This window comes from Cyclopterus lumpus, chromosome 17 (assembly GCF_009769545.1).
Source record: "Cyclopterus lumpus isolate fCycLum1 chromosome 17, fCycLum1.pri, whole genome shotgun sequence".
NCBI lineage: Eukaryota > Metazoa > Chordata > Actinopteri > Perciformes > Cyclopteridae > Cyclopterus > Cyclopterus lumpus.
In genome coordinates, this window is record NC_046982.1 from 214,481 (window position 1) to 240,379 (window position 25,899).

The window sequence follows — 25,899 nt, forward strand, 5'->3', positions numbered from 1 at the left end:
TATAGTGAAAAGTGTATTTAATTCTGAATGGAGCAGAAATATAATGTAACAACATGGCAATACACAGTACATACATGGACATTTAATTTGAAATTGTGTCATTAGTGTTTACAGATGTTTAACAATAAACCTAAATTCACAATAAACAATGTAATTTGTATCAGAATTACAATTAAATTATTGTAAGTCGCTTTGGATAAAAGCGTCAGCTAAATGACATGTAATGTAAATTATTGACATTTACTGTTCATGAATTGTGAATCCTGATCCAAAAAAGGTTGTCATTTGGTAAAATCCTAATTTCTCATGAACTCCACCCATTACGCTCTATCAAGCAGATAAACGCATACAATGTTATTTTTATATCACTTTTTGAACTCTTCAAAGTGACTTTAATGGGACACAGCAAATGAGTCAAACCTTATGTGACAGATTCATCTCATCCCAAAACCAAAATTCATAATATCTGATTACCGTTATGAAATAGGTGGACCGTTTAGGTTGGTCTCTCCCTTCAGCACACAGGACTGACGGGCACACCCCTATTGGGTTCATAGGGTTTTCTCATGGTAACCATCTTGATGCAGTCTATGATGGGGCAGACACTGAGGCACAGAGTGCAGCCTGTGCAGCTGTCGGTCACCCTGGGGAGGTGGGTCTCTGGGTCGAACGTTATGGCCTGTGAGGACAGTGAATGAGAGGCGTGATTGAGGACCAAGTCTTCAAAGCAGGGAAAGAGACAACTATCGACATGTGACTGACAGATGGACATACCTGGTATCCAGAGTCGTTGCAGGTCATGTAACACTTTCCACAGTTGATACACATCTCTTCATCTATCACAGCCTGGACCTGAGAACACGGGGGAGGGTGATGATTATGATCAATCTATATAATCAATTCAATATAATCAATCTGTTGAATTTCTTTGTGTCGACTCAACATACAGTACTGATTGTTTATCTTGTAAAAGAAAAGAAATGCATAAAATAGCAACAAAAGTAAACAGGTGAAAAGTATAATACATACATAAATGTATACCCAACCTTTGATCACTTCAACTTGTCTCGTTTTTCTCAGTCCCTTGAAGCGCTTCAGGCATTTCCATATATTTTAAATAAAGTTCCACGTATAGATTCAAAGATCTGTCTTTTACCCTTAAAAATAGAAGTGATTCTCTCCATTGAGAGGCAGGAAGACAACTCCACGAGCTACTGACCTACTGACATGCAGCCTATTTACATGTTTCTGTTATGTGCAGCTGCAGGTAACTGGACCCAAACGCCGTCAACGAGGGAAAGGCAACTTTATTGCACAACAGACTTCAACGCAGACAAAACAGGCTCACACACAAGATCTTCAGCGATCAACACAAGACAAACCGACAAAGGGGAACGACACCAACAGGACTTAAATACACAGGGCAGGTGATTGGACACAGGAGGAAACAATCAGGGACAGGGCAGACAATCACAGGGACAGGAAGTGCAGAGAAACAGAGGACACGAGAGACAAGGACTTCAAAATAAAACAGGAAACACGACACAACACTACAGATCCACTACGGATCCTGACAGTTTCCCTGATATAGTGAGGAGGTGTTTAACATTAACAGTAAGTAAATGTTAATAAGCGCTTCTTTTTTTTGTGGAAAATTATTTGGATCAACTCAATATATGTCTCCCAAGCACCCTGAATAGGATAAGCGTTTATAGATAATGGATGCAGGGATATATGTATAATATGAACAATTTAGGGTGCAGAGGTAGATTTATGTCCAGTATATTATACATTGCATGTGATACCTCCCTGCAAAACTATGCCATCACTTTGCACCCCCACTGTCTTTTTGTAGTTGTTTTGTGTTGCTCTGTGGTCATTTGAGTCTCTTCCTGGTTGATACGTGGAAATTACATTTTGTAGGTGAAGGAGTCAAAGATCTCCCTGGCACTCTGGGGCCTTGGGCCTGTTCCTGGTTGACCCCTTCAGTGATCCATCCAAGGGTATATTAAGCTTTTTACTTTTGACAATAAAACATCTCACTTGCAAATATTTTAAAAAGTGTTTGTTAGGGACATTTTATTGTATTGTAACCTTTCAGAATACAAACAAATAATCTCTGGTCAAGGCTTCCTTTACTCTGCTGTCTATAGATGATTAACACATCAATACCTCACTCATTTGGCCTCTAATGATTAATGATCATGAGAAGACAGTTTGAGTTATGCCAAGATGTCAAGAATGTTTACGTAGGAAACTCATGTTGTCCGCTTGTATCAGAGACCTTGTTCTTTCGGTCATGACCCAATGTTCGTGACCATAGGTGAGGGTCGGAACATAGACTGTCCGGTAAATTGAAAGCTTCGCCTTCCGGCTTAGCTCCCTCTTCACCAAGACGGTAGGCAATCTGTCCTCACCTGGAGAGGGCCATCCACCGGTTTCCGGCAGAGCACCATGGCCTCAGATTTGGAGGTGCTGACTCTTATCCCCGCCGTTTCACACTTGGCAAAATGCCCCAATGAATGCTGGAGGTCACGGTCCGAGGAGGCCAACAGAACCATATCATCTGCGAACAGCATAGAGGAGATCCCAAGACCCCCGAACCTGGCGTTCTCCGCCTCCTCGGCTGCGCCTAGATATCCTGTCAGTGAAAGTCACGAACAGGACCGGTGATGAAGGGCAGCCACCGGGAACGTGTCTGACTTATTACCGAGAATACGAATACAGCTCCGACTGCAGACGTACAGAGACCAGATGGCCCATTGCAACAGGTTCCCATACTCCCGCAGCACCCCCCACAAAAACCCCAGAGGGCCCCGGTTGAAAGCCTTCTCCAAGTCTAAAAAGCACATGTAGACTGGTTGAGCAAACTCCCAGGACCCCTCCAGTAGTCTTGCGAGGGTAAAGAGCTGGTTCACTGTTCCATGACCGGGACGAAATCCACACTGCTCCTCTTGAATCAGAGATTTGCCAAACGGTCGGAGCCTCCTTTCCAGCACCCTGGCATAAGCTTTTCTCGTGAGGCTGAGGAGTGTGATACCCCGATAGTTTGAAAACACTCTCCGGTCCCCCTTTTTGAAGATGGGAACCACCACCCCGGTCTGCCAGTCCATGGGCACTGTTCCCAACCCCCATGCAACATTGAAAAGGCGTGTCAACCAAGACAAAACCTTCTTGAGGCCTCATTCTTCAGCTTGACGGCTTCCCTCACCCCCGGTGTCACGACAGGCACCGATGAGCTTCCAACCACAGCTCCTAGCAGCCGCATCCACAATAGAGGCTTTGATTTTGGTTCCCAGTTCACCCTTACTAAACGTTTGGACTTGCCAGGTCTTTCTAGCCGGCTCCCCCGCCATCTGATCCAACTCACCACCAGGTGGTGATCAGTTGACAGCTCAGTTGACATACGGCCGCAGATCAGATGATACGATTACAAAGTCTATCATTCACCAGGTTCACTTCTGAGCCACCTTATGTTCAAACATGCTCATTATGGACACACCGTGGCTAGCACAGTAGTCCAATAGTGAGACACCACTCGGGTTCAGATCGGCAAGCCGTTCCTCCCAATCACGCCCCGCCAGGTTTCTCTGTCATTGCCCACATGAGCATTGAAGTCTCCCAGGAGAACTATGGAGACGGCAGGCGCCGCCTTTTCCAGGACCCCACCTGCCAACTCCAAGAAGGCTGGATACTCCAAACTGCTGTTTGGTGCATAAGCACAAACAACAGTTAGGTGCAGGGATGCAACCCTCTCGTTCTCCGCCCGCGCCTCTCACCCTGGGCAAGTCCAACCCTTCTCCAGAAGCTTGGTTCCAGAGCCAGTGCTGTGTGTAATATGTCTAATTCTTGAAATATAAAAGGGCAATAGTATGTGAGAAAAGAAGTGTACCTGCTCCATGTTGTCAAGCTCCTGGTATGCTCCGATGTGGCGCAGCGCTCTGGCTATCACGTCCTACAAACACACACAAAAACACACACACACAGTGGTTAGAAATATATTGCACAGGCCAAAGCACAATAATACAACAGTAATACATCAGAAGGAGTAGTGTGTGTGCACAGGGTGCCATACCTTGACCGCAGGGACAGTTCTTTTGGGCACGTTGACCCGGCTGACGTCGGACTTCTTCAAATCCGTTTTTGCATTTCTGAGCTTTTTCTTGTACTCTGCTATGGCGTCAGTCCTCTGCTGAAGGTACGGCCCAAAGCTAGGGAGGCTCTACACACACACACACACACACACACACACACACACACACACACACACACACACACACACAGGCAATAGTAATATAGAAGCGTAATTAATATACTCATACTGTGTTAGTATTACTGGTAGTAAGTGGTGGTACCTTTCCCACCAGGTCCTCCAGTCTGGGAACTGGTTTCCCCTTCTGATGTCTCTCTGTTGGAGGGGACTGGCCGTCCCAGTCCTTAAGCTCCAGGCTCTTCAGATACAACAAGGCCTTCAGACCTGAACACACATATTCACCATGACGGTATCATCATGCAGTTTAAATATTCAAAAGCACAAGCATCCAGGCACATTTGACCATCTTCGGGTCGGGGATAAGTTCAGGAGAACATACAAAGTGTCTATTCAGAACTCTTCAGACCTCAATCCAAACATAAGGTTATGAGATGAGTAGTCAATGTCGATACTTTCTACAGTTTAAAATATTCTAGAGTACTTCCTGTTGAGCATCCGTCCACCAACCAGTCATGTTACAGTTTCATCAAGGTCAGTCCAAAATCTCATAACTTTATAGTTTTGTCCTATTAGACATCTGTGTGAAACTGTCATAACTAGCATATTACTTTTTGAGTTATGGCAAAAAAAACTCCAGGTATCACGTTCAGGAACGCACAAAATAACCAAAGAACACAATGTCTGCAGCCATGGCTGACGCCGGCGCTGAGGGAATAACAAGACAGCTACAGTTCATAACATCGTAAAATACATATCGTGATGCTTGTCATCATGGAGAATGAATATAAATACAGAAACACAGTGACGTACCCACACAGTAATCCTCAATCACTGTGAAGTCCTGGTTCTGTACTGCACTGCACACCTGAGAGACAGAGGTCAACAAAAACATCATCAGAACTAAATAAAGTGGGATTTCATTTTGCTTCAATTAACTGCAATCTGCTGCTGCTTCTGACCCTCAAATTTCGAAAATAGTTTCCACCATGGTGCCCTCAGCTGAAAACTACAGAGCTTGTTAATGAATGCCCAGGCTTAAAGGACAGTATGAACCTTACTGGATAATACAAATAGAAATACATTCATGATTAGACAAAAACCAAACAGGAACACGTATGTGCAGTAGTATAAGTAATTAAAGATCATCTACAGTGATATTAAACTGTCAGGCAATTCAGATTACAGTCTTTGAAAAAAAAATCGATATATCACCTGTAACACTGAGGCCCCGGCGTGGAGAAACTGCAGTCCACTCTCTGCCGAGTCGATCCCTCCGGTGGCCAGGACTGGGAAACCAGGAATTGCTCTGGCGATGGCTGACACTGCTCTGAGAGCGATGGGTCTTATGGCATTACCTGCACACATTGATGTTCATAGTAAAAGCTTGTACGTCATGTGATGCCCCAGGGCCATTTAAAGGATAATGCTGTTGTATTTATAAATCTTTCACATAAAAGTTTATCTAGACAACCTGTGGTTTCAGTTTATTTCAACACTATACGTGACATCTTCCATCGGTTTGTGGACCACCATTTTGAAGTCTTGAGTTCGACGACCTCACCAGATTCATCTTGGCTTTCGACCGGCACCACATTGTATTTGTTCCGCAACCGATGAAAAGAAGTGATGTTTGGAATGCAGAGGAGTGACGTAGTGACACTGCACACTCAAAGTAAACCTCAAGCATACTCCACTTTATGGTCTATTTGACTTTAAATGGGCCATAAACTCATGTTTACAATGTTTACTGAGGGAATAAATCAAGTGAGAAGTAGAGTCATTTATATAGACTTCTATACAACCAGAGGAGTCACACCCTGGTGGTCAGTAGCGAGAATGCAGCTTTAACACATGAATCATAGACTTCTATAGAACCAGAGGAGTCGCCCCCTGGTGGTCAGGAGAGAGAATGCAGCTTTAACACATGAATCATAGACTTCTATAGAACCAGAGGAGTCGCCCCCTGGTTGACAGTAGAGAGAATGCAGCTTTAACACATGATGCATAGACTTCTATACAACCAGAGGAGTCGCCCCCTGGTGGTCAGTAGAGTGAATGCAGCTTTAACACATGAAGCATAGACTTCTATACAACCAGATGAGTCGCCCCTGGTGGTCAGTAGAGATAATGCAGCTTTAACACATGAAACATAGACTTCTATACAACCAGAGGAGTCGCCCCCTGGTGGTCAGTAGAGTGAATGCAGCTTTAACACATGAAGCATAGACTTCTATACAACCAGATGAGTCGCCCCCTGGTGGTCAGTAGAGAGAATGCAGGTTTTAAGACATGAAGCATAGACTTCTATACAACCAGAGGAGTCGCCCCCTGGTGGTCAGTAGAGTGAATGCAGCTTTAACACATGAAGCATAGACTTCTATACAACCAGATGAGTCGCCCCCTGGTGGTCAGTAGAGAGAATGCAGGTTTTAAGACACTTCTGCTTTGGCTTCACTCGGCAGAACCGAGTAGCAGAACCAGAATGTGGCCATGGTTATGAGGCAGGAGCCTCGCCCTTCATTATATAGACTAGTGTGTATGTTAATTGGTGTGTGTTTGTTTTCCATCTGTAGTCATCTATTTTCTCCAATTAAAGATGCACTTCACCAGTTTTCCTCAGTAAATTGAGTTTGTTCATAATAATGAATACCAATGAAATGGTTCTAGGGTGGTCATGGAAGCCCTGAGAGGCAAGGGAGAAAACTAATATCTAAATCTGATTTATATTCTTTCTCTCCTATTTATGATATAAAGGACAAGTGAAGAACATTTTCAGCCAGACTAATCTCCCTAAATGCATTCATGTTTTAACAGGTGGAACATTTTTTTGCTTTTTTTCTGTCTGGATCATTTTGTGTTTGTTGTTGTGATACTCATTTAGACCACAAGAGGCTGTTGTTCTAAATAGGACTAAAAAAGAATTATGGAAATGGAAATGGTCATCTCTAGAAACAGTGTTTGGTTTGTCTGTTCCGGGCTACTGTCCGCGAAGAGGACCCCTCGGTATGTGGATACAAACGGCTTATTCTAAGGCAATTCTCAGATGATTAAACACTCAAGAAAACATACTTATGAATAGTATATTCCATTTCTGCCAATAGATCCCCTTACATTCTATACTTTCACTCTGTCATTTTCTTGAAGATGTATTAGACGTGCAGCATGTCTAATAGGTGTACTGGTAACTACCAGTTGAAAGGGATTGTTTACATGTTTGTATGTTGGTGCGTTTCCTCACCAGAGACCCCTCCATACGTGGTGCGTTTGCCCTTTCCAACACTCGGCCAGGGGGAGCCGTCGGCCTTCAGTCCCATCATACCTGACACTGTGTTGGTGGCTGTTACTCCATCTGCTCCACCTATAACACAGCGTGACAACAACAACAACATTCATCACCTATCCTCAATGTTAATTAATTGCTCTATATATATTGATGTAAGGTAAAGCAGTAGCAGAAATGAAGAGGAGGAAAGAAGAAGTGAGTGCGGTGCAGTGACGCGTGTCCACCTTCGTGAGCAGCCTTGGCGATGTCGACAATGTTGGTGACGTTTGGTGTCAGTTTGGCAAAGAACGGAATGGAAGTGGCTGCACGCACCCAGCGACAGATGTTACGCACCATCACCGGGTCCTAATCACAAGGACGCATAAAAACACATGTCGATAATACACAAATCATCCAACATATCAAATTCTACATTTTTTTAAACATTACACTCGATGGCATCCCTCGAAATATGGCAGAGCCGGCTGTAAAAAACTGAATGAACTGTCTGCTTATGACAAGTAAACCGATGTGCTTATACTGGACATCGGAATACTATATGTGTGTGTGTGTGTGTGTGTGTGTGTGTGTTTGTGTGTGTGTTTGTGTGAGTGTGTGTACCTGACCACAGGCCAGTCCCATGCCTCTCTCTCCCATCCCATGAGGACAAGACAGATTCAGCTCCAATGCATCTGCTCCTGATTCCTAAACACACACACAGTTCCATTTCAGACGCACACACACCACACAGTGACAACCTTTGTGTGCACATACAATAACTACACGATGGATTCTGCGACCGGCATGTGGTTTTCCTCACCTCTGCCATTACGGCGATCTCTGTCCAGTCTTCCTTGTTGTAGCTGCACATTATACTGGAGATCACCACCTGAAAAGGGAGACGAGGAGAAGGCTTGATCTCAGTCGCATGACTGTAATATCATCATCCAATCATTTCATTCAGCCCCAATGTATTGATTGGACGAGCTATCCACCGGCTTCCACAAGCTGCTAACTTAACAGCTGTGAGTACTAACAATAGTCATGTTTGTTGTTTACTTTTATAATGGTCATTTTGGGGGCGTGGCTTTGGAGAGATGGGACAGTCTTGCCGACGTGGCGACTTTCTTGCTAGATTAGCTGCTCGCTACATTTATTGGATAAGAGTAGCCAACGATGTGCAGAGTTTTTCAGTTTGACACTTTTTAAAATGTAGCGTACCCTCGCTGGTTTCTCAAGATTTACCAGCCCTAGCTTTAACACTTTAACACACACAGGCAGTCACCACAACAGATAGAGAACACATTTGGCAACATTCTGCCTGCTGTTAGTAACGCTGCTCATGTTTCTCAGTGAAGGACAGTCAGAACTCTGTCCGTCACGTGACGGGGAACCTTACATTGTTCGGGAAGTCCCTCTTCAGCTCTGCGACTGACTGACACCAGTAGGCTGCCGTCTTCTCGCTGATGAGCTCGATGTTGAGGAAGGAGCTCTGACCCGGTCCATACACGTGGCCTGAGGTGGTGCCGCGCACAATACGAGGAGACACGTTGGTCACCAGATCCTGCAGACACAGATTCACTGCTAAATGGACTGAAAATCCTGCTCAATGTCATGCGTGGATGTGCATGTTTCCGGCAATGCCAACATATTTCCTGAAGAGCTAATAACACACGGTATTCTCTGAAACAAAAGCTACAAACTAAATTATTTGATCTTTTACAGAATCTCACAATGTAGTACAGTGTTCAGTACTTACAATATTGGCAATACTTCCGAGCTCAAACAGTTAGGTGATGAATCGATGGAACTAAAATCAATTAGCAACAATTCATACCATCAATTAAGGATTTGGTTGATTTTCTTTAATCAAAGATGCCAACAATCTCTCTGGTTCCAGCTTCTTAAATATGAAAACTTGCTGCTTGTATCATGGTAGTAAACTGAAAATAAAAATGCTTTGGACTTTTGGTTGGGCTAAATTGGGCTTTACGACATTTCTCCCTTTTTTTCTGTCAATTTACAGATTATACAACTATTCAAGAGAAGAAAAGTAGAGTGAATAACTCCACCAGGTGTGTCTCCCTCTCCTCTGCCCAACAAAGAAGAGTTGCATCTCACTCCATCGTCACTCCCAACTCCCATACAGTCAAGATGGCAATGAAGATAACAAAAACAGGGATTCTATGCCCAACTACAAGCAGCCTCATATTGGTTTGAACACCAGTCAACACTGCACTGGATAAGGATGGAAGAAACCACAACTTCCAAAATCCCCTTAAATCTCTACCTTTATTCAGCAAACTTAGAAGAAACTTAGCCACTTTGAAGGAACACACTGCAAACCCCTTTGTTAAAAACACACTGACAGTACGGCATGAGGTGTTAAGTTATCTTGGGGAAAGACTCCTCTATCCCAATACTCACCTATTTGGGGGAACAGAAACTTTACACCAGGTATTACCGAACCTGGTTTTAAGTTATGGGCAGACTGTCAGGACTCAGCCAGCCGGACTCCCTCCTCAGCCCGGTCACACGGTGACACCCGGTACCTCAGAGCGCTGCCAGGGAGCTACGGGCTTGGAGGCGGGGCCAAGCCAGGTGAGCTCCAACTCACACCTGAAGTCACTCAGCTCGTCCCACAGCTGCAGCTCGTCAGCTCGTTGTATTCGGGGGATAAAGAGCAGGACTGTCTGTGCTGATATATATATAAATATATATAAATATATATAAATAAAGAGCAGGACTGTCTGTGCTGATATATATATAAATATATATAAATATATATAAATAAAGATCAGGACTGTCTGTGCTGATATATATATAAATATATATAAATAAAGATCAGGACTGTCTGTGCTGATATATATATAAATATATATAAATATATATAAATAAAGATCAGGACTGTCTGTGCTGATATATATATAAATATATATAAATATATATAAATAAAGATCAGGACTGTCGGTGCTGACGTTGCGAGTTCGTGCCATGATGTCCGTGGACTTTCCCCCTCGTGTCGTCACTGAACTTTCCCTCGTGTCGTCACTGAACTTTCCCTCGTGTCGTCACTGAACTTTCCCTCGTGTCGTCACTGAACTTTCCCTCGTGTCTTTGCTGACTTTTTTGTGTGGAGTATTTTTTTTGGGGTTTGATGTTCGATCACCCGTGGACTAAGGGGACACTTTGAGTTTTTTGTGTTTCTTTTCTAAGTGACTTGTTGTGCTCAATAAACTACGCCGTGTGTTCGGCTAGAACTAAACCTTGCTGTTGTTGTGCGCTTGGGATCAGAGACAAACCATAACACAGACAGAGGTATCGGAAAGATTTCAGATTTGTACGATTATGATGCTCAAACTCTTTGAAGTTTTAATGAAAACAAGCAAAAGTTTAGCATAGCTACAAAACATTTCTTAAAACATCTCCAGATAAGAAGCGTCATAATAAAGACACAGCACTCTGTAAATCTCCCCTCTCTAAATTCTTTAGAAAAGATAGCTCTAAACATCAGCTGGTCTGATCTCAAAGTTTTATCAGACATCGCTGCAGCAAAAGAATCCTCAGATGACAAAAGGCTAGCGTGGTGTTCAGACCTAAATGAAGAAATCACTGTAGAAGAATGGCAGGACATGTGTCTACAGTGTCAAGTCCAATCAATAAAATCCAGTATAAATGGTTGATGAGAACATAAATCTCTCCAGAGTTACCACATCGCATTTATCCCAATACACCGGATACATGTGCTAAATGTGGGATACATAAAGGTAGCTTGGCTCACTGCCTCTGGGAATGCGCCCTCATTCAAGATTTTTGGAAAGAGCTTATTAATATTCTATCTGTTTGTATCAACAAACAACTTCCATTATGTCCAACACGTTGTCTTTTTGGGTGTTTCCCAGCAAACTGTATACTTAACAATAGCAAAAAACAAGATGGTAATATTGTGTCTACTTGAAGCTAAACATAAAATTGCAATGGCTTGGAAATATGTTCACAGGCCGAGCAAACAGGATTGGATAGATGACTCCATAGTGCCTCGCCCTAGAGAAACTTACATATGTAGTTAAAGGGAAATATGACACATTTGTAAAGATTTGGAGTTCATTTATGGAGTTTTTGGAGGGGGAAGATTTTGTTGTAACCCTATAGTCTATCGTTTGTCACATCCGGGAATATGGGAGCATTTTATTTGTGGGGTCTAATATGTATCTATCTGTGTATGTACATATCTGTCACCCTCTACTGTTATCTTTTATTTATTTATTTAGTTTCTGCTGAGAAACAGTCAGTAATGCCGAACAACAAATCATGCTACTGATATCTCTTTTTGAAATACCTTAGATATGTACTTTTTGATGTGCCGTGTCTTGTGTTTGAGTGTAAAGTGAAAAAAACATTTGTAAAAAAAAAGAATAATGGCCTAAATATTGGTGTGATATATTGGGAAGATTTACAATCAGATCTGGGTTTTCACGCTTTTCAAGAGATCAATTTCCCACTAATATGTTCCTCTCTGTGGAGGTCTGATTTAAAAGTCTATGCCATGGCAAATCACAAAAACTGTAACAATAAAATAGAATAATGTTGAAATAATAAAAAAATAAAAATCATATAGCCTAACTTTAGTGGATCTTAACATATCGTGTATGAAATGAATCAAAATGAGATCAAACCTTTCTATGGATGTCAGTTTTTGTTCCACGTCAGAGGCCAACATGTGGCCTGCCATTCAGCTAAGGCTTGTTTTTAGCCTAGCTGAATGGCAGAAAGGCCTTTTGCTACTGAAGCAGTTGTTGATCACTGTTTCAATGACGGCTGGACCGCAAGAGGTCCATACAGTCATAAATAAGCACAACCAATATTAGGCTGATGGGTCCAGTTGTATGCGAGACTAGCTGTGGACAGACAAACACACGGACGTACACGCGACCGAAATACATGATCTACTTTATAAAAATGACTGGTAGACTAATCCAATAATGAAAATGATTGTTGAGTGCAGCCCGGCAATATTTTGCTGCTTTTATGAAGTACTGTTAGTACTGCCATGTAGTCATACCAATGAACTTTAAAAAACGGAACAAACTAAAAAATGTAAATGGGTAAATGGCTATTAAAGGGGGCTCCAGAATCCCTTATGTGCGTGCTTGGTGGTACGTTATATTGTGTGCGTGTGTTTACTGTACCTTATTCAGTCCAAACGTCTTGGTCAAAGCGAAGCCCCATCCTTGCTCAAAAGCTCTCCTGATCATGGCGGTGCTGGTGGTAGGAGGAGCAGACGCCAGACCGAACGGGTTGGGAAACTTTATTCCACACACCTCAACGCTGATGTCCACCTGATCGATTGCGCTGTAGAACAGCGGCAGCTTCGGCACTGGGTCCACTCTCTGTCCACACAGAGACTGCAGGAGGAAGGGAGAGATGACACATATGTTACAGCCTATGTGTTGATTCAGTAACTAGCTGAGGGGGAGTGCAGGCTTCAGGCTGAGACCAATTCACCTGCATGTATCTGTGAATGTGCCATGAGGCCTGTTTGCCATCGTTCACCGATTCCACTGTGGTGTTTGCCAAACCAGCAATGTCTCCTCCTGCAAACACCCAGGGCTCACTGGTCTGCATGGTGTCGGTGTTCACCTCTGGAGTACCCCAGCGGTTCATCTTCACAGGAGCCATGGCCTCACTCACTACACACAGACACACACATCATATGGATCCGATTATGTATTATGTTCAAGTGAGGAACTTTTAACTGGTCATGAAACAGTCTCAATTTAATACTGATGCCTTTATATGACCTTCATCAGTAAAGCGAGAAGATTTTCTATTTCTACATAGTTATTCTTAATGCTTGTCATCGGTGCTACCAATCCTGCAGGTGTGGACAGGTGTGGACAGACCCAGGTCGGGCTTTGGCAGGGGAGAACCAGAACCAGGACTGTGGGAGCAGACTATCAGACCCTTGCTGCAATAAAATGAGAGGCTTTCTAAAGGCTCTAAACACTACTGATTTTGTCCACAGGGACCGCCAGAATCAACGCAATAGTCGTGTTTCTTGAAGTAGTTTTGCTATGCTGCATTCAGCTACAGCATCACTCAGTAACAACTCCCACAATTCGGAAAATCTCCAAGCTTTTATGTAACAATGCAAATATATATATTTATATATACTGTATATATTTTAGGACCTTTTCCATAGTCGGTCAGACCAAGAGACCAAGACTTTGGAGCAAGCCATATTGCTTGATTACATATGCTAGTTATCCTGTGCTCAATAAATTCAATTTAAAAAAGATTTAGGTTCAGATTGAATGCAAATCAGCTGTAATTGAAATTAGCCTTGCAATACAACATTTAAACATACAAAAAACTGAAAATACAAAAACACATTTTTGTCATTTTCAACACACACATTAGCAGACTGACTTGCTAGGGCAAAGCAAAGAGGCTGATTGTTGGTCAGCTAGTCCAGTTGGTCAATTACCTTGTGGCTCGTTGAGCATGGAACCAAAGGCACTGATGATGTAATCAGCCTTCAGCCTGACCACTTGCTCTTCATCTTCCAGCCAATCACCTTCCTCGGTCTGCTCGGTGCGACAGAACTGTAACCCGGCAACCTGACCGTTCTTCATGATGACCTCACGAGGAGACAGGAAGGGTAGGAACTCACACTGCTCCTCCTTAGCCAACTCCATCTGAAAAAACACATGTGTTCAGCGTTCTCTATGTTTCTATCTGCGTAAATATCCATCCATCCATCCCTCATCCATACCTCCTCAGGAACAGCCCTAATGTTAGTGAATCCCTTCCTGAAGCAGACGTAGACTCTCTTAGCTCCGCAGCGAAGAGCCGAGGTTGCGCAGTCAAACGCGGTGTCGCCTGCCCCCAAAACTATCACTGTACCTCTTATCTCTGGCAGAGAAGAGCGACACTGACACATACCTAGTGAGATGGAGACAGAGAGACATGGTAATGTGACACGCCACATTTACCTTTCACCTTTTATTTTTCAACTCTACCTGTTAGATTTCCTCATTATACCCACATATGTTTGTTAGTTGAGTTGTGTGTGTTGTATATTTCTTCTAAATGGTCAATGTACACTATGTTTATGCATCGTGTATGTGTGTTCTTGTACTTGCTACATAGGGAGGACCAACATTTTAACCAGCAGAGTGAGGACATTTTAGGGAATACATTATGTAGATGAGGGTCCTCACAAAGATAGAAGTACGGGGATGTGTGTTTGTTCACCACAGTACCTTTCTTACTGGAAGAGGCCACCATGGGCAGAAAGTCTTTGGAAGTGAAGAAGCCTTGGTCCATAGTTAAACCCTGGAAGATTTTAGCTCTGTTGGCCTGAGGGAGGCCTGGAGATACACATAGATACCGTAGATGAAAAAGAGTCAAACCGTTTGACCAGATATGATTGTCAGTGGAGCAGTCCAAAGATTCCACTATGTCACACCCACACATAGACACTGTGTGCATGTTGCAGATTAAAAGGTGTAAAAACCCAATAGATGAATGTTTAAAATGTGCATTCATTGGGTCAAATGCAAAGAAGACTCAGTCACCAATCCCAATGAAGACAGCCTTAAATCCTTCCTCCTTTAGGGACGTCAAAGTCATTCCTTCAACACCTAGACCCTTCTCACACACCACCTGGTGGGTACACACACACACACACACACATTTAACAACACTGTGTAGGGATTGAAATAACCATCATTGTTCATGGATATGGTTTGGTATATCTTAGTTCACACTGAGTCCATTAAGATTCTAAAAAAACAACAAACAGAAGACCAAACAATTATTGTATGTATTTCAGCATTTTACAAAATAGACATTAAAAGCACATCAAAATATGTTTCTGTGAGTCACACCTTCACTCCCAAGTCCTTCATCAGGTCTATTTCAAACTGGACCACCTCATAGGGAAGCCGGAACTGAGGGATTTCTGATGTGCTGCATTGAGGAAAACACATTTGTTGAATTTTCTTTTTTCACCTCTCCTTCCAAACTGCCTCGCTTTCTGGTTGAGATTATTTTAAACAGGCCTGCATTCACTCACACAGACAGCCGGCCTTAATCCAACACTCCTTCATTACCACTGACCAAGTTCCAAAAATTACTCAACATTTACTTGCCAGGTAACTAAATAGTCAGATAGCCTTGCCACACTATATTTTACTAAATTAATGTCACTGTTTTTTATTTTATTTAGCTTTTAATGTTGATTTGAATTACATTTTTAGAAATTTCTCAAAAGCAGTTGGTGTATCTAAAGCCCTGCTTTGTAGAATTGAGTATCAGTATATATATATATATATATATATATATATATATATATATATATATATATATATATATATATATATATATATATATGTTTGTGTGTGTGTGTGTGTGTGGATACAATTTAAACTAATGTTATGCTTAACAATCTTTGATATGACACAATATGATATACATTATGATGATGGTGATACATTACCTCAGTCCTCCAATGTACTTCTGTTTCTCAAATATGGTAATATTATCATATCCAAGACGGGCCAGGAAGGAGGCACAGCTGACTGATGCTGGGCCACAACCAATCAGAGCTAAAGGGGCATGGTAAGACTCTGGCATCTCATTGGCTGGTGGGAGTTCAGGATTCCTAATCTGAGGGATGCCCATCTTGCTAAACACCTGAGAAGAAAATGACCCCCCCAATATTTAGAATACTACACTCATCAAGCCAATTGATAGACTGTTCATACCATAACACAAGTGTAACTCTCAACACAACATTGCTGACTTTTAAGTGAGCCTATTTAGCTCTTGCTGAACAGTGGCTACTGTGGCCACAATTGGCAATGACATGATGATGCTTAAGACTGTCCTCCCCTGGAAAAGCGTCCCCATAAGTCATTTGGACAAGCATACCTTGGTACAGCACGCATATAACAAACCCTATTTACATTTATTGTTAGGCTACATGTATTGTTACCTCTAGTGGCTGTAGTCATTTTGACGGGAGCAGAGGAGGACGTCAGATGACGTATAAAGAGTGATAAAGTCCATGTTGGAGGATGGATGGGTCAAACACAGAACTTTGACCCTGGAGACTTCTGTTTGTCTCCCATGTGAAAGAAAACGTTGACTTAATTTAACTTACCTAGGAAAGTAAACTCAGGAAACCAATTGAACCTGTCATGTATATAACATGTATGTCTGTATGTATGTAGGCTAACTAAAGTTACATAACAAACGTTGCCTAATTATTTGAACCCAAAACAATGATCTTTGCCAAAAACCTAACAAAGTGTTTTGTTGCCAAAACCTAAACATATACTTGTATTGCCCAAACCTAACCAAACTGTGACCAATTTGACATTTTAATCACGGGTTTCAAACCGCAACTTCTCGGTGTGAGGACGTGTTGATCTCCTGCCACCAGTTGGGGCTTTAGGAAGCGCTTCTGTGGGTCGTATTAGTGGATTTAATCAACTTGTTGTTAAATGATTGTATTGCTTGACCAAGCAGTCTAGTTCGTTGCCCAGTTACATGATTATGATGATTATCCACAAACATCCACATCCATTGATGTGAGATGTGGTTGAAAAAGCTTGTAAGTCGATTTTAATTTAAGATTATTTGGTCAAACTATAATTTTCAAGGTCAAGAATGAACTTGTACTTCCAAAAATCACATAATTAGCTCATTGACTCAATAATGCTTTACTTATGATGCTGGTGAGCCGGCCTCCCTGCTGATGCCCCGCCCCCCTCCTCTCTACCTCCTTCTGTTTCATGGATTGGAGTTCCATTCATACATTGTCATATTCATGTAATGTGTTTATGTAACTCTGTAACTCTGTTCATCTGGTCACATGACATCTATTCTTCTGTCCATCCGGGGAGAGGGATCCTCCTCTGTTGCTCTCCTGAAGGTTTCTTCACTTTTTTCCCTGTCAAAGGTTATTTTTGGGGAGTTTTTCCTGATCCGATGTGAGGTCAAAGGTCAGGGATGTCGTATGTGTACAGATTGTAAAGCCCTCTGAGGGGAGTTTGTAATTTGTGATATTGGGCTATACAAAATAAACTGAATTGAATTATGAATTTTATTTTTATTTGAAATAATGAACGTGTTACTTTGCATAAAGGTTACAAAGTGTTGTCTTAACATTTACCTTAACACAAACCAAATCAGTATTTTAGTCATAAACTGTCTGGGGATGGATACTCTATCCTGATGGACAGGCTGCTTTTTTGTTCACCCTAAATGGACCATAGTGTATCAAATGAACATCATGCTGTATTGAAGAAGACTTAAAACTAGACCATAAAGTCATGTGAGAAGTAGGGTCATTTTCTCATAGACTTCTATACAATCAGACTCCTTTTTGGAGTCGCCCATGCTGGCCATTAGAAAGAATGCAGGTTCTGCACTTCACTTTTCAGACTGAGGTTACGTCCGCTTCTTTTATACAGTCTTTGTCTTTTATACAGAAAACTTGACAGCTTTAAATGTCGTACCTCGGTAGCAAACTGCTGAAGCCCTCCGATGTTAATGGGTCCCTCCTCAGAAGCATATAAGTTGCAGCCCCCCACACACAGCTCTGACGTGGGACACACCATTCCACAGGTCAAACCCAGGGGGTTGTCAGAAAGGATGGCCCTCGCTGACCCATAGTAGTTCTGGTACACACACAGACAGGAACGATAAGATCATGACGTTAGAATTACTATCTGTCACCCATTGTTTGTTCTTTAACATCTTCCATGGCATTGAACTGCCATTCGACAATGACTTTGTGCATGGATACTGTGTTTGTGTGTATATATATTTTGCATTACCTTATTAGAGATGCTAGTAATAAATGACTTTATGTCCAGGTTAGTAGGGCAGCTCTTCTGACAGGGAGCATCCGCACATTTTAGACACCTGAAGACAGATTTGACTTTTATTTGAGTCACAAAAATGTCATAAATATGGGCTTGAAACTGAAGTGACGCATTGATAATTATTATATTATTATTACAGTAATGATATTTAATATGCATTGTCCAAGAGATATAAACTAAATGAATTAAAAAAAGTAGAACATTGAGTTTCACTGTGTTAGCAATGCTATGAGCTAAATGCTAACATAAGCGTGCTAACGTGCTCGCAGGCGAGGGGTTTGCAGTGGTTTGGTCATAAAGGAAAATACTGTAAAAGCAATAGTTACTGCTAGATGACATCTTGATGACCATCTCGGTGATTACAATTCATCTTGAGGTGGACATGAATGTGTGAACCAAAGTTCATGCATCAAATAGCTGAAGAGGTAATTCACTGAAAATTAAAATATTGACCAGATGGTGGCCATAAAGAGAAGAAAATCATAGGATCATCAATGTGAATCATGAATGTCTGAATGAATATTTTCTGCAATCTATCCAATAGGTATATTATTGTTATATACACAACATTTCATTCTGACCAAAGTGGACAGACCATCGCCTGCAGGTGGCGGATGTGGTCCAACTGCAGAAGCCAGGAGTCTCTTTGCCTGTATTAGGCAACACCAACGCGTCCTCATCTGTAGTTCCAAACTGATGTGCTGTTATCTTATTTTGAGGAGCAACTTAACGGGTGTAGAATTGTCTGCTGACCAGAGTGACTTTGTGAGATTGGATGTCAGTTGAAAGTATTTCATTCTCACCTCAGCGCTTCCCGGAGAGCTCCACGCTCGCTCAGCGTTGTGTGTTTGATATCGTCAAAGTTGTTGTCCAACTTCACACAAGACTGAAGAGTGGAGGAAATAGAGCAATAAAAAGTCATGGAAGGAAACAGGGAAAAGAAGAGGGAAAAAGAATATGAGGGGAGGCAGATGTGGAGGAAGCAAATATTGAATAAATGCTCTCGACTAAAGCAGAGTTCTGTGCGTTTGTGTGTGTGTGTGTGTGCGTGTGTGTGTGTGTGTATCTTACATCACAGTTCTTTTCTGGGTTTCTCTTCCAGTGTTTCTTTTCTTTCTTCTTGTTCGCCGTGGACATAACCTGAGTATGAGTCTTCACCCTGGGATTCAGAGCCAGGATGCTCTGTACCAAATGAAGTGAAATAGATCATCACATCCATGTCTTGGACTCGGACAACACAAAGTCTTCTTTTTGTTAAGCACTCAAGAGTAGCAGAAAAGGTTTATTATACATTTTCTGTCCATTTTATTGAGAAAAAAAAGTTTGTCATCATAAATGTTGCTAAGGATAATTTTATGCATACCGCTGTTCATGTCCTATGTGAAACCAATCCATATAGTTTACTTTACGCTTCCTACGTTACGTAACGTTAAGAAAGTCTGCTATGATGGTGATCTGTTTACGCTACTTACATTGTTGTTCCTTTAATGTTTCAACACAAATCATCATGTTGTTCTCTAACCTGAACCAAGTAGTGTTGTTGCCTGACCCTCATCCTGTGTCATACAAAGCAAAATGTATTTCTGAAATATATTTTTGGTTCAGAAACGTACAATGCAAGCGTTGTTTCTGGCAACAGCATTTCTAAAGGCAATAATAATGTATTCATGAACGTTCTCTCTCTCTCGTTCACTCACTCACACAGACCCCCCCCCGCCACACACACCCCCCACACACACACACACACATACATACACACACACACACACCACACACACACACACACACACAATGGAGAGTTCTAGGAAGTTTGCTTCCTTGGATGGTTGGGGTCAAAATGATAAGATAATGATGGTCAGTGCACTGACCTTATGCAGCAGTCTGTTCTATGAATACACAAGAGCAGAAATGAAGGTCTAAATGATGTCCCGCACTGTTCCAACAGAAAATATATCTAATTAAGAAATCAAGCGCCAAACTTCTTGTAGTTGAAATAGGATCAGCTCACGTTCGACTCTGTTGAGGCCTTCTAGCTCTACCAGTCAGATAAGGAGGCAGAGCTCAACAACTTATTATCGTCAATTTATAACCAGGGTTCTTCACACTTTCAACCCATGTAGAGAGAGTTTGTAATCATTTTTAAAGCTGTTGCCCCATCTCGTGCACGCACATCTGACTGCATCTCACTGTCGCACAGCTTGTACAACAGAACACATGGCTTGTTGCATAAAACCACAAGGCCATATACAGACTATACATGAAAGGATTTATCTTTTTTTTTAAATCCTCACTGCTGTGACATTGCAGAATTACTGTTAAACCCTCCGAACTAGAAAAGGCCCGTTTGAAAAGCTGAAATTACACAATGTCTCACAGTAAGAAGCTGTATGCATTGTTTTAACTTTCTGACAGTCCTTGAAACCGTCATGGGTATAAAATATGACATTTGATCAAAATCCCCTTTGTCCCAATTAAACCAATGCACACACTTCTATAAATGTACTGTACAAAAACAATCAGGGGTTCACACCCGACCCACGACCCTTTGCCCTCTCCTTCTTTCCCTTTTCTGACTATCACTACCTCTATTGCATAACTCAGCATAGATCACCAGTCACGTGACAAACATCAGTGAAACTGGCTGAACTGCAGGCTGTTTACTCGGAGCCGAGAGGACACGATAGGCTGTGAGTAGATGTAGGTAGTTCCATATATATATATATATATATATATATATATATATATAGCATGTGGAGACTCATTTTTTCCTCCAGCACTTGTGGGGACCTGGAAAAATGCTGTATACATTCCATTGTTTTGCAATATTTGTAAAATAAATGATCAAAGAAATTCAACTTTTATTTATTTAGTTAATGCTTCGTGGCATCATAACAGGCATGTTTGATGTCTCTCTTCTAGCCATGATTGTGCTGTTTCCATGGAGGTGCAAGACTTGATATTAACTGTGAGAGGTAACAATGGGGTTCAGAGGGTTAAGAAAGAACAGACAAACAGAGTCCTGCTGTTTATCTCAGTTGCGTGGTGTAGTCTGTACAAGTCCAAGGTCAGTTTTGCATGTTCAACCTGTCAAGAATTACTGATATTTGACTGTACGTCAAATATTTGTTTATTGGTAATAGTGTGGCCACTAACAGGAAGTGACCGTTCTCTATTCAAGTCTGCCCATCTTGTTCCTTGATAAACACGAGTTACTTTTACAGCATCACGGACCACTCACCCAGGTTGGACCACAACAGTGTGCTGTGTGCAATTTGATGAAATTACAGGACTTTTTAGATATTTTCTTTAGGCATTTCAGTTTACTTCAAAGTACGTTAACCCCTCATGTACTCAGAGGCTGAGACATACCATTTTTTTTATTCCCGTGATACTGGATCCTACATTTCCCATCATGCAACTCAAGTGTGTCTTTTGTTTTCCCTTTCTGCCTTGTAAATCGCACGTGTGCAGTAAATATGACTAAATAATGAAATAACACATTATTCATGATGACCGTGTCCCTGAGGATAAAGCTATCCGACTTCTTCCATTTAAATTACTATTGTGTAAGATATGTCCTATATAATTAGCAGAGGTGGAAGTGTCACATACAAATATGGTTGGTCTAGTCTAAATATTAGTATATTAATACTAGCCAAAATTAGATACGGAGAGAAAATGCAAAAACGAGATGCAACCGTTTCCAGGCTCCCTTACAGTCACACGGTTATTTCCCAGCAGATATGGAGTATTACAGTAAAACAACCCAATCATTTACCTCAATGTCTGGAAGGTCTTTACTCAACATGATGCTTTCTGAAGATCTTCTGGAGGCTCTCGTTGCTTTCTGTATCAGAGGTCCGAAGCACTGTCCGGGACTGCTCTGTCCCAAGTGGAGCTGTGTGTGTTTTCAATCTGTTGATAAGGTAGACCGACGGAGAGAGCGCTCGCTCTCGGAGGGGTCGAAGTTCAGCACAGCTGGATGGCGAGCACGCCTCTGGACAGATCAAACAATAACCACAGTAAACTGGAAGGTTCAAACTCTACTCTTGTGTATGTATTTCCTTTTTTACATGTGTCCTGCCTCAGACCTCCTCCACTTGAAGCAACAATGTATATATATATATATATATATATACACATACATTTATATAACTTTTTGCAGTCCACTTTTGCCAGACTTTGATGCAAGTTCTACGGAATTGAATGGGGCCGGCATGAAAGAGTGTTTTTACACCTTTAACTGAAAAATGCTTCCACCATATAAAAAAAGAGAAACACATGATTTTTCTAACCAACATTGTTTTTGTAATATTATGTATATAAACATTTACATTTTGTTATTATGGCCTATTAGAGTTAGGTAAATATAGGACTCAAAACATTCATACTAGTGACAGAGGCTTGCACATGCAACTTAAACCATTTCAAAGAAACCAAAACAGCTGTTACATCTGAGGGGGTAGCTGGATGGATTTGTGATTCCAGGCTAATCTTAAACCACGTTAATGTGTAAAGAACATTATATATATATATATATATATATATATATATATATATATATATATATATATATATGTATGGAATAGCTCACTAAAAACAAGAATATGATCCCCAATTTGAATTTCCTGATTCAACGGACACCTTGTAGAAATGTTAATCCCTCCTCTCTACCTCCTTCTGTTTCATGGATTGTGGAGTTCCATTCATACATTGTCATATTCATGTAATGTGTTTATGTAACTCTGTAACTCTGTTCATCTGGTCACATGACATCTATTCATCTGTCCATCCGGGGAGAGGGATCCTCCTCTGTTGCTCTCCTGAAGGTTTTCTTCAGATGTCGTATGTGTACAGATTGTAATATTGGGCTATACAAAATAAACTGAATTGAATTAAGAAGAAAGTTTTATTACGCGTGTGCATATTTGTGGGTATCAAACGTCATTGAGATAGAGCATCGAGGCAGCAGTGGCAAGAAAGGCGACGACGGTAGCCATGGCAACACCTATACAACAGAGAGAACAATTAGGACACAATCGTAAGTCGTTAATTTGACACACATTTAAGAAGTGGTGTAGATGATTGTCTTAGTGCAGTGATGATGAGGAGGACGTTCTGAGAAACCAAACACAATCTAACAAGCCTTCTATTTCCTTTATGAAGAAAGCAACTCCCACAGTGCATTCTGGGAAAGGGGGCGGCGAACAAACACCCATTCCTCAACATGTGCACCGTTTGCTTGTGAGAACCACTGATACTGCCTGGTCAATTTGAAGTTCCTGGAACACTGTTGTCCACTGGTCTTGTGACGAGTATGAGTTAACTATGTTGCATGTTGTAAGGAGGTGAGTATTTACTACGTTGTGGTAACGCCATGACGATGCTTCAAGGGGATTTACCAATGTAGCGGTTCCTCTTGGGCTCCAGCGCTTCAATGGTTTCCACGGTGGGCTCTGGAAACACACCACACACCGTTTCACCAACTACGATGATCTCAGAAAATCTCAGTAAGCCGTACTTGGTTATTGGGGAACAATCAGGTTATGGATGGAAATCAGAGACTTCCTTTAAATCAACTATGAGAACCACATTTCAACAAAGCTTTACATACAGCTTGTATTTTATAAACACACTGCTCAGCTGTGGACATGCTTAGAGTTTATGTCAGTTTCAGTTGGACTTTGGATGGAATCTTTCTGGGTACTCATAACTAAGGTAATGATCCATATTTGGCCAGAAACAAAGGTTAACGTATGCTTTGGGGCGGGCTTACTGTGATTGACAGGTAGCTACCACAGCGTTGTCCGGTTTGTGCGTTTTACCAGCTTTCACTCTTTCACAGTGTGTTTTCACTTCATGAAGTTAACTAACATTTTGGTCACCTACAAATGTCTTATTTAGCTCCACCCTATAGTGTCACTGCTGGTTTCAAAAAACCAAGTCAGCAACAACCAAAAACCAAGATGGCGAACTCGAGGCTTCAAAAGGTCAATCTCCAAACCACTGAGTGACGTCAGGTGACTAAGTCCACTTCATATATACACGATCTATGCTTTTGAAATGATGATCTGGTGTGATACAATCCTACTTCCTGAACTGAACGGACGTTGGGCAGACACACTCTACCTGCTGCAGCCTCTCCCTCTAGGACTTCAGCAGGAGTTTCCTGCCTGGTATCCAGGTCTTTCTCGGCTGCGTCAATGTCCAGCATCTCCTTTAGCCTGTCAGTCACCACAGACAGGCCCTCGTCACTGAAGTGGTAGTCACACACACACACCGGCCCGCTCGCTTTCACCGGACAGAAGATACGATGGGGGAGACAGAACAGCTCTGAAAGAAGAGTCAGAGGAGCGGTTCAGATGGCTCCAATTTAAACACTTCCTGTTGCTGTGGTTATGAATAAAGACGCGGTGGCAAGAACATGCATGCAGACAGAGCACAGTCAATTACCCAGAGTTCCTCTCAGTATTTCACCTACATTACTTTGCTCAACAAAAGCTAGCGCTTACCTCGACGATAGAAACACCCGGCAAAATCCCAACAGGAAGGACGGTCAGGGAAAGAAGTGCATGACAATAAGGCGTGTGGTACTGCTGAGTGGACTGTGCTGGTTGAGGCAACGTGTTTACATATTTAGTTTTTCTAGAGGAAGAAACTTGAAAATCGAATGACATGCTGGAGTTTTAACACGAGTCAGCATAAGCTGCTGGTCGTACCAGACCAAACGAGTGTATTGAAAGGATGCGCTTGATAAATGATTATTGATAGAGGGTGTTATTTCTTCTGTATGTAGTACACAACATCAGTTGATAGTTCATTGATTTTGGACATTAATCTCATCCGTAGCTGAAGTCAACATTTTATTTGCTTTTGTTTGGGTTTCACGAATGCAGCTGGATAATTTGCACTTCATTATTTAAACTGTAAGTACATATGTCACAGCTGTAGTCGTTTACATTTTTTGTTTCACCACGGCAGTCAACCATAGAATCGTTCCTTAAATATAAATCTCGGTTTTGTTCTTCTTTTTTGAGCTTTTTAGAACTGTAGGTACGAGTTTACTGGGAGAAGTCAATAATGTAGTACACAGAAAAAAGGATACGCACTTTTGTGTGTATACGGTATTTATGTATCAAGTATGTATGCCAGAAAAGCAGCGCAGAGTGGAGCTGCTGCATAGACAACACATTATTATAGCAAAACGAGCTTCATTCTATTGTTCCCATATACTCGGAACATCTTTGATTCACTGTCGATGGAGCGGTTCCACACTTTATACTTGACAACGTCACAAATTTGGGTTATAGGACTCTACTTTTTGGATTTGGAGTTGTTCACGTCAACTAATATTTTAGAACTGTCTCGGCCATATGAACAACATGTATGTATTTTAAAAACCTTCGTCACCAGGGTGCCCGTTCTCTTAGTGTATTGTTTACCCGGCGCTGCCACGCTCATCTTTAACTCTTGTTGAACTGGATTTTGTGAAGTCGGTTAATCATTTCTCCACATTTCGTTCTCCC

At 41.7% G+C, this 25,899-nt stretch overlaps 2 protein-coding genes across 9 annotated transcripts in view; both read right to left on the bottom strand.

Moving 5' to 3' along the window:
* Positions 1–22,290, bottom strand: dpydb (dihydropyrimidine dehydrogenase b). 4 transcript variants are annotated; one of them, XR_004611313.1, is made up of 26 exons: positions 22,152–22,260; positions 19,445–19,555; positions 19,177–19,259; positions 18,326–18,413; positions 18,005–18,166; positions 15,979–16,175; positions 15,368–15,449; positions 15,056–15,143; positions 14,741–14,848; positions 14,251–14,420; positions 13,963–14,173; positions 12,981–13,165; positions 12,665–12,880; positions 8,875–9,039; positions 8,296–8,364; positions 8,097–8,180; positions 7,721–7,841; positions 7,452–7,571; positions 5,426–5,568; positions 5,024–5,078; positions 4,356–4,477; positions 4,076–4,222; positions 3,893–3,955; positions 2,418–2,641; positions 775–852; positions 650–679 (listed from the first exon to the last, which is right to left on the bottom strand). XR_004611313.1 is itself a non-coding variant. In XM_034555419.1 (25 exons), exons 1-25 carry the CDS (start codon positions 22,179–22,181, stop codon positions 515–517), a joined length of 3,063 nt encoding a protein of 1,020 aa, XP_034411310.1. In that variant the 5' UTR covers positions 22,182–22,290; the 3' UTR covers positions 1–514. The 4 variants fall into 4 exon arrangements, 3 of the variants coding, with proteins under 3 accessions (XP_034411310.1, XP_034411312.1, XP_034411313.1); XM_034555419.1 differs by lacking the exon at positions 2,418–2,641 and having other exon boundaries at positions 1–679; positions 22,152–22,290; XM_034555421.1 differs by lacking the exons at positions 650–679; positions 775–852; positions 2,418–2,641 and adding an exon at positions 3,341–3,704.
* The window catches only part of odr4 (odr-4 GPCR localization factor homolog), a 9,242-nt gene continuing 5,604 nt past the window's right edge, over positions 22,262–25,899 (bottom strand). For 4 of the 5 annotated variants that reach the window (XM_034555424.1, XM_034555427.1, XM_034555425.1 and 1 more), the window contains 3 exons: positions 24,503–24,706; positions 23,776–23,829; positions 23,264–23,381 (listed from right to left, as the gene is read on the bottom strand). In XM_034555424.1, the coding sequence (XP_034411315.1) occupies positions 23,311–23,381; positions 23,776–23,829; positions 24,503–24,706 (329 nt within the window). In that variant the 3' untranslated portion in view covers positions 23,264–23,310. Of the gene's footprint in view, positions 22,371–23,263; positions 23,382–23,775; positions 23,830–24,502; positions 24,707–25,899 lie in introns of those variants that run through there. The other variant, XM_034555423.1, reaches the window with a different exon arrangement.